A 9,560-nucleotide genomic window follows, 5' to 3' on the forward strand; every position below is an offset into this window, starting at 1 on the left:
GACTCGGTCTTCTCCAGGGTATTCTGGTAATTTAACAAATCAAAATCGTTCTATTACCATTTTCTTCTTAGAGCATTAGCTATGTTCATTCTGAATTTCATATCTACGAATTCCGGACCATTACTCGCTTGACTCGAAGTCGGGAAGAGAAAATGAAAGCATGAAGCTCCGAAAAATAATGAATAATATAAACTCCGATAATAACTCCGAAATTACAAACCGTGTATATCGATGCAGATTGCAATATAGAGACACGGGAGAATTAGAAACACTATAAACACAAGAGTATAGTAGAAGTAAATAGATTCTTCTGGTGGTAGATGAAAAAGAAGAATGACAGATATAAAAGTTAGGAGTATATCAAGAATAAGGACTGGATGGAGCATATTGATGAATGCTTTAAAGTAAGAATCAAGGGAGAAAGAATAGAAGGTGTGAGTCGTGGAAAATAAGGAAACGAAGGGGTGAATTTATAGTGAAATATCCGACAGAGCAATCGAAACAGATTATTGCATATAATCAAAGAAGATCCTGATTTTCTTAATCACCAAAGAACCAAATCTTATTACGTAAGATTCTCTTTAAATCCCTTAAATCCCGGAAATCAATCATAACTATGTCATCGGTTAAGACGAATATATTTTACTCATCTCACTCTTTTACGATAGTCTCATTTATATTCTTCGCATAATCGAATCGTTTTATCTACATTACTCAATGATGATAAAACTCCATTATCACCTTATATTTGTCATGAAAACCTTCTTATTGTTATCCATAACAACCTCTATCAAATTTCGGGGACGAAATTTCTTTAACGGGTAGGTACTGTAATGACCCGGAATTTTCTGACCAAATTATACTTATGAGATTAATATTTACATAAATTAAACCATACCAACATGATAAGCAATCCAAATTGTTGAGGCTTGTGTTTTTGAAAAGAATTTTACACAACGTTTGACCGTCCAATATGACCGATGATATCACGAACTATATAACATACGATAATTATATGTTTGTGTATATATATGTATTTATATATATTTAACATGATCTAAGGATGGTTTAACATCTCATTGTGTACTAATGACAATGAGTTATAAGTATATTTTGAAATTACTAACTTAAGTTTTCAAAACGATAACTTTACGTAACATTCTTTGATATATATACTTATAATCTATAATGCTTATACATGTATCGTATATATAATGTATTTAATCACTTTTTAAGGACTTAAATACATAAAACAATATAAGTATATTCACAAAAGATAGCTATATTTGAATTCTCGTTCCGTTTCCTCAAGATTTCTATACGTATATCTAGGGTATATGTACCCGTATCATACCCAGCTTCTATACGTATTTACTATTGGTATATACACATCAAATCAACATCCTAATCAACATTATTACTACCCTAGATATGAGGTAACTAGGATTTGTCAAGTAGTATGAATTATTAGTAAGAAAACAAAATTAGGAATCCTTTTCTTTCTTTATAAACTAAAAATATTTTTATAAATGAACACCATTTCTTCACTCCATTTTCTCATACCTACACCCTCATTTCTCTCTCAAAATACTCCTAACTTCATACTTGATCATCTCCAAGCATTTTCCCCATCATTTAGCTTCAATTATAAGCCTTAAACACCAAAGAAAACTCTTTCAAGAACATATCAAAATAACCACCCATTTGAAGAAGTTTACTTCCAACCTTTTGATCTAACTCCACCACTCTTTGATTCCAAGATTATTTCTTATCTTTTGCAGTAACTTTGTCCAAGTAACTTGAGGTAGTAACCTTGTTCATAATCTTATTCGATTCATATTCATATAGCTATCTTATTTTGTGGTATAAAATTTTAACAACAAGAACATGGTTTGAATGATTTCAAACTTGTTCGCAAACTAAATAGATCCTTCTAACTTGACTTTTAAAACACTTCAAAACCTGTAATATATCATAATGATATGCTAACCTAACAAAATATAACTTGGTTTTACAAAGAACATCTTAAAAACTGAATCTACGTCGTCAGAGTGCAACCGGGGGCTGTTTTGGGTTGGATAATTAAAAACCATCTTGAAATTTGAATTGGAAGTTCATGTTCTGGAAAAATGATATTTCTTATGAATATGTTAACACATAAAAATTTCATGATTTAACTCAAAGTGTAAGTATTTTTAGAAAAATGATCATTAAATGTTGTTTTTATGATGGAAAATGATCACTTTCATAAGTTTTACCAAAGTTTGACCTATAACCTATGATTTTGAATCCAAACTAAGGTATTTTCAGTTCATATTCTTAAAATTTGACTCGATCCAAGGAAGTGGCAAGTTGAACCAACAAAAACGGAGTTGTAATGAAGAAACTACGACTAAAACAAGATTGGGTATCCGAAGCTAGTTTAGCTACGAAAATATTTGGAGAAAAAGTAAATTAATCATATCTTTTCTAATTAATATGATATTTTATATATAATTACTTATGATTTGATTTTATATATTTCAGGACCACCCGTAAACAACACGAGAAGATTAGTCATAAGATCTCATGATTGTACGCAACACGTCATTTGACAACACGGTACTTTATGTACGCAACACGTCATTTGACAACATGGTACCATGGGTTGAGATTAATTCTGATCAATACGAATACGATGGGGTCTTTATTTATTTTATTTAAGCAACTAATTGTGGACTGCTAACTACGGACTAAGAAAATATTAAAAGTATTAAAAGTATATATATATATATATGTAACGATTACTTAAAAAGAAAATATGTTGATATATTATATATATGGTTAGGTTTGTGATATCTATCGGAGACCAAGTCGAATTAAATACCTTCAAGGCAAAAGTGAGTTTCATTTGCTCCATTTTTAATTGCTTTTGCAATATATATTTTTGGGCGGAGAATACATGCGCTGCTTTTATAAATGTTTACAAAATAGACACAAGTACTTAAAAATATATTCTACGTTGAGTTGTACCACTGGCATATTTCCCTGTAGCTTGGTAACTACTATTTACATGGGTATTGTAAACGCGAATCCTGTTGATAGATCTATCGGGCCTGACAACCCCAACCGGACTGGACGACCAGTATTCAACGGTTGCACAGTACTTCGTTTTGGTGACTACACTTGGTACGGTGTAGTGAGATTTCATAATAAAGGGAATATGCGATGTTGATTAAATGTTAAGTATGGTTACCAAGTGCTCAACCACTTAGAATGCTTTACATACACTTGCGAGTGTATTATGTTTATGATTATGAAATCTTGTGGTCTATTAACATATTGAAATGATTGTTATGATAAACCTATGAACTCACCAACCTTTTGGTTGACACTTTAAAGCATGTTTATTCTCAAGTACGAATTAAGTCTTCCGCTGTGCATTTGCTCAATATAAGGACATTACTTGGAGCCGATCATCGCAATGGGACCAAATGTTGATGACTTCGTCCAGGTGGATTAGGACGGGTCCTTTCATTATATTTATCATTTATGCTTTTAGATTATTCGTTTGTCGTTCGTGGAATGTTTGTGATTGACGATACCACAGTCACATGTTCTTGTTTAGGTCATAAATCCTAACATGTTTTACGTTTTTTGATCTAACGAACTTAAAAAGTAAACCGATATTTTCAGCAAGTTTGGACAAGTTAGCAACAAATAACACATCCCCAAACAGACCCGCCACTTGCTCGATCAATTAATCAGTTGATTAATTGCGAGCATTAATATTCAGATCGTTCTGTTTATTGATTGATTGATAGATATAACTAGTCCGGACCGGCCAGTGCGTTGCGACGGGGGCTTTCGGGCTGCGTATTCATATTTAACGTCGCGTTGTCTATTTAAAGAGGGGAACATGACCCATGTGTTAAGCGCCGTTTTAGATGTCGTTATGTTAAGAGTTTTTAAAAAGTATCCGTTTCAAACGTAGTTAGTTTTGTTTTGTTCAATAAATTTTTTCGTGTGTAACAGTGCTGTCGGAAAAATTTAACTCGCGGCGAGCAGAAAGATACGAGTTGTCGTTGTGTTAAATGTTTTTTAAAAAGTGTCCGTTTCGAACGTGGTTAGTTTCGTTTGTTCACAAAATTATTTCGAGTCTGACGCTGTCCGTCGAAAAAATTTAACTCGTGGCGAGTGGGAAGATACGGGTTGTCGTTGTGTTTAGTGTTTTTTTTTTAAATTGTCCGTTTCGCGTATAGTTAGTCCCGCTGGGTTCGTAAGATTTTTTGTAATTGAACGGTTGTCTCGAAAAAATTTAACTCGCACCGAGCGAGAAGATAGAGCCCGTTATAAATTCGGGTGAAATTAGTTTCTTTTATTTTAATAAAATTATATATATTTACACTTTTAACCCATGGGAAAGTGTAAACTTAAGAGGTCATTGTGTAAATATAACCGAAGTTGAGGGACAGTTTGTAATGTAAACGCAAGCTCGAAACTATCTATATATTCATATGAAAGAAAGTGCTGAACTCAACACGTGTCATCACAAGATTGATTCAGCCCAATATCTTAAATTTCAGGACACGTGTTCGCATTTGAGAACTTTAATAATTAATTTTATATTAATCTAACAATAATGAATTAATAAAAAAAATAATTTACATATTACTGTAATTTTTATTTTTAGTTATTTCTAAAAAATTAAATTTCCGTAAATAGGTAGATTAGCATAGGATTAGCATATGACCATCATCATTTACAAATCAGATTTCTCTCTCATAATTTTTTTTCACCTCAATTCATATACAAGATTCATCTTCAAAGTCAAAAAAAATCGTCCATCGAGTGCAACTTCGATCGAGAAACACTCCAATGGTTAACAACAATGATAACTCAAATTGCTCGTCTTCGATTTGATTTATTCAAAAAAAGGTACTAAAATTTGCATTTTCTAGGTTAAATAATGTCGATTGCGTAGTTGTTTGTTTTGCGGATTAGTCGATTATTATCGTTGTTATCATTTATATATAGATTATCGTTGATTTCGATTTTTTCACGGATTAAAAAAATTAAATACTGATGCAACCATGTCTTTTGTAAGTTGTTAGTTGTTCTGATCAATGACAAATAAATAAGATAAAAGATATGATTATAACAAATGATTAATAAGTAAGCTGTTGAATCCTAATGCAATTTGTTAATGATTTTCAATTTAGAATACCTAAATACATAAAGATTGCAAATATTTGTTTTGGTAAAATCATATTGAGTCAACGATTAATTCATACAAAAAGATTAAATTTTTCCTTTTTTGTAATATCGGTTTTAATCTTATAACGCTGACTAAAAATTTCATCCCGTAATTGAAGGGATTGTAAAACAGAATGAAACGAAAATTTGGGTATTTGATTGTAATCGGTGTTTATTCCTATCACTATGTATTCCTTGATTTTGCATATCTCTAAGATATCTTGCATTTAATATAGAGATTTTGCATATCTCTAAGATATCTTGCATTTAATATAGAGATTATAGGATATCTCTTTTATATCTAGCATTTAATTTAATGTTTTTTTAGGTATAGTTGGTTTGCATTTATTATGTATTTAATATTTCTCTTGTATTTAAAGAGGTAGTATGTAATATTTGAAAATAAGGAAAACCATTTACAATACACTTCAAGTTTGTACATTCTTTGTTCATATTTTGTTTACTAAACTTCTATTCTAGCAAGTTATTAATTATTTTAGTTATGTTCTTTGCTAAACATTTGAATATGTATTTACAGCAAAAAAAATGGAACCTGCATTCATTAACGTGCGAGATATTACCGCTGTCAGCAAGAATTTTGCTCTCCGAGTCAAAGTGGTTAGGATGTGGGTGCAAAAGGGGTATGGATATGACAAAAACAACTTCATCAATGAACTCATTCTTGTGGATGAGCAGGTGATTTTTTATTCTCAATTATAATTGTAATGCATATTTTGTGTCACATTTGTAGATCTGATGCTGTCTTATGCATGGTTTTGTTGATTTCAGGGTGATAAAATAGGTTTGTTAATTAGAAGCCAGCTAAGGGCTAAGTTTGTAAGACAGTTTTTTGAAGATGGTACTTATATCATAAGAAATGTATCTGTCGCTGACAATAAATTGTGGAAGACAATTCATTGCGATCATGAATATAAACTTTCATGCGTATTCAAAACATTTGTTACCAAAACAAGCGAATGGAATGGACAACCAACTCGCTTTAACTTTAGACAATTCTCTGATATTTTGAATTTAGAGATTGGTTACGATGTGTCAGTTGGTAAGTATCTTATGCTCTTAATCATCTATGCCATTCAAGAGTATATATCTAAAATTTACATAATCATAATTTTTATACACATTTGTTACTTTTTTTCCAGATGTGATTGGCAGGATGGTTGGGATTGGTAACCTGACTCCATATGTGAGGGATGGTCTTGATACAAAGTATATCAGTGCTACTATAAAAGACATAAGGTATGAAGATGCATACAAATACACAAGTGTAAACTGTATGATGTTACATTTACTGTATGTCTGATTGTATTAGTAGCATATAATTTAACTTAAATAAATTGATTGTTGTCAGTGGGGACGTACTGTATTGCACCCTTTGGGGTGATTTTGCTGACAAGCTGAATGATTACATGGACGTAAAACAGTCGGGGGTTGGCGTTATATTGATCATACAATTCGGAAAGACCAAGGAGAGACTATGTATTTTATTTGCTCATTACATCTAATGTACGTACATGATACTTCCTAAATTCATACACTTATATACACCTATCCTTTCAAGTGAAAACACAGTCAACACCGACTGGAAATACACAGAAGTTTACCTGAACTCAGATGACCCTGTTACTAATGAATTTAGGACCAGGTATGCACACTCAATGTATCCTTTGAATTCATTGAATATTGTTACTAACTAATTATTTTGACAATTGTAATGATATATCAAATGCCTACCAAACTAATTAAAAGAAACAACAACATTAGTAACTGATGACATATACATATACAAGGTATATTGAAGCACATGGCGACGATGATGTGTTGGTTACAGTTGCGCCAACACCAACTGTGTCCAGTAAGACAGAAAATTCTTGGATAGCTGCTTCAATTCCAATTGGTCTAGATCAGTTGAATCCTTCCAATGTATGGCTTGTGAATATAAACTAATTCAATAGTTTTGTAATATCATTAATGTTTTTTACTAACAAGCAATCGATGTTGTTTACATTTAAAAAGGTTGGTCAATATGTTTCTTATGCTACCATGATGGAATCATTCCTGACGAAGGCTGGTGTTACGTAGCATGTAAAAAGTGCTTATGCAAAGTGGCTGCTATCGATGATGTTGATGAGCTAACCCTTGATGCTGATGGCATTTTGGCACGTGAATATAAGTGTCAAAAATGTGGCCCTAAATGTCCGGTTTACTTCAGGTAATATAATAGAGTGCTTCATTTTAAAAATACCGTACATTAATTATGACATTTTTTTACCTAAAATTTAATAAACTGTACCATATTACAAAACCTATTCATTAGGTTCAAGGTTCAGATTAATGTCAATGACGATGGTGGATCGGCATCTTTATGGATGTTTGATCGTGAAGTGCAAAAGTTCATCAAACCATCCGCTTATGAGCTAAAGAAGTCAATGACTGCTGAACAGGACTACCTTGCAGACCTTGATCTTTTGGTTGGGAAGAAAATGTTGTTCAAGATCGAGATCGGTGATTACAATAAGCAAAAGCGTTATGAAGTCTATACAATCAAGGAAACTTCCGATGATGAAAAACACTTGGCTGAATATATGGATGAGGTTGGTCATGATGAGGTACATAACATAGACTTTAAATCTACTTATTAGTAAACTTAAAATTTAACTTATTATATTTCGTACAATATATTTTTTATGATGTTAAGGATGATGACCCTCAAACGCCTGAATTAGAAGATATTACCGATAATGATCCTCAAATGCCCGAACTAGAAGTTGTTGATGTTGAACATGTGATTGCTGATAATGACAACTGCTCTAATTCGGTAATTCATACTTATGATATAACAAAACTCAATAGTACAAATTTATGCTTTCTTTAACTATGAAAAGAGGTTACTATTTAACAGTCATTATCGTGTATAACAGATCGGGGATTCTGTTAGAGACAATAGCGCAAATGATCTGTTGAATGGTGTTTCTGGTGATAGTCCGGCGAAGAAGCGTTCCAAAGTACCCAATCAAGATACCCCCAAATCCGTTGGTTCTTCTAGCTCGAAGTTGAAGAAGGCACTGTTTGATGGTGTGTCATCTGATGATTAGGGTGACTTGGAGCATCCTTGATATTTCATGATCACCATACTACTATTTATTTTTTTGAATAAGTACGGTTTTCTACATTATTGGGAATCCGTTGTTGACATTGGTTTTTGATTATTGCATCTGTTGGTTTTATTGTGGGATAATATTTATGTTTATGCAAACTATTCAGTATTGATGGTTTTTATGTTTATTCTGTTGAATAATATTTTATGGTGATGCAAAATTGTAATATTGGATAATAGTTATGCGTATGATGTTTGATAATATGTATGGTTTTTATAATAGCACACAAATAGATGGTCATTTCTAAAATAAACATGAAACAGACCAATTTGGGTTTCATTTGCTTTCATTTTCATATTACAAAAAAATCAAACATATTTAACATGGAGAATCGGAGATTGAAAGTGACATGAAATAGATTACCTTTTGTTACTTCCAAATGACACGGCTTACCAAGTCCAAGAAATATTTAGGGGACAAAATGTGAAATTTTTGTATCCCGACTCTATAAATTCTTTGTTAATTCATCCAACTATCATGTTACCTCCAAATGACACGGCTTACCAACTCCGACAAATATTTAGGGTCAAAGTGTGATATTTTGTATCCCGACTCTATAAATTCTAATTTTATTCATCCATTGTTGGAGAAACTCTTGACAAGATTTCCATACCCAAATAAATATAAGAGGGCTGAAAATGAAACAGTTTCAAAGACAATATGTAAACTACAACTAACTTGGTCTTTACTCAATAACTACAAATTTATTACTCGATAAAAACAAATATCATTGTACCAAATCATGTTCACCTTTTTATTTTAAACTTGCTTATTTATCGAGGTTTTTAAATATTCGGTCAACTTCCCACACTTAAGAATATATAATACGCATAAATTTAGGACCTCAATATTGCACTTAATTTAGAAAGTAATAAGTATAGGCAATTTACTTTAAATACAATTACATTTAGCATATGTAACAAAGAATATAAATACATGACCTTCTGGAAATGAAACAAACCATCTTAAGGAGTACAGCCGATCCAAATCCAGATCCAGGAAGCTACACGATTTGTAAGAAAGGGATAAAAACACCATCAGTGCAATTGGAAGGTAAGTTATTCTGTTTACTAATGTGAAGTTCAATCGGTAAAGTGTTTTTGTTTTATTATTAGTTTTCTCAATAACTTCATAACCCTGATTGTTTTT

The 9,560-nt window shown here is 31.9% G+C and overlaps 1 protein-coding gene across 1 annotated transcript; it reads left to right on the plus strand.

Annotated features, from left to right (window-relative positions):
• Positions 1-5,781: 5,781 nt before the first annotated feature.
• On the plus strand, positions 5,782-6,766 carry LOC139868185 (replication protein A 70 kDa DNA-binding subunit C-like). Its single transcript, XM_071856516.1, has 4 exons — positions 5,782-5,931; positions 6,025-6,295; positions 6,396-6,492; positions 6,605-6,766. Exons 1-4 carry the CDS (start codon positions 5,782-5,784, stop codon positions 6,756-6,758), a joined length of 672 nt encoding a protein of 223 aa, XP_071712617.1. The 3' UTR covers positions 6,759-6,766.
• The last annotated feature ends 2,794 nt before the right edge of the window (positions 6,767-9,560 follow it).

Source organism: Rutidosis leptorrhynchoides, chromosome 9 (assembly GCF_046630445.1).
Source record: "Rutidosis leptorrhynchoides isolate AG116_Rl617_1_P2 chromosome 9, CSIRO_AGI_Rlap_v1, whole genome shotgun sequence".
NCBI lineage: Eukaryota > Viridiplantae > Streptophyta > Magnoliopsida > Asterales > Asteraceae > Rutidosis > Rutidosis leptorrhynchoides.

Coding starts and splice junctions, on each gene's coding strand:
- LOC139868185 (XM_071856516.1), top strand. CDS start 5,782: ATGGAACCTGCATTCATTAACGTGCGAGATATTACCGCTGTCAGCAAG. Junction 5,932..6,024: donor TCATTCTTGTGGATGAGCAG/GTGATTTTTTAT, acceptor TGTTGATTTCAG/GGTGATAAAATAGGTTTGTT. Junction 6,493..6,604: donor GCTACTATAAAAGACATAAG/GTATGAAGATGC, acceptor GATTGTTGTCAG/TGGGGACGTACTGTATTGCA.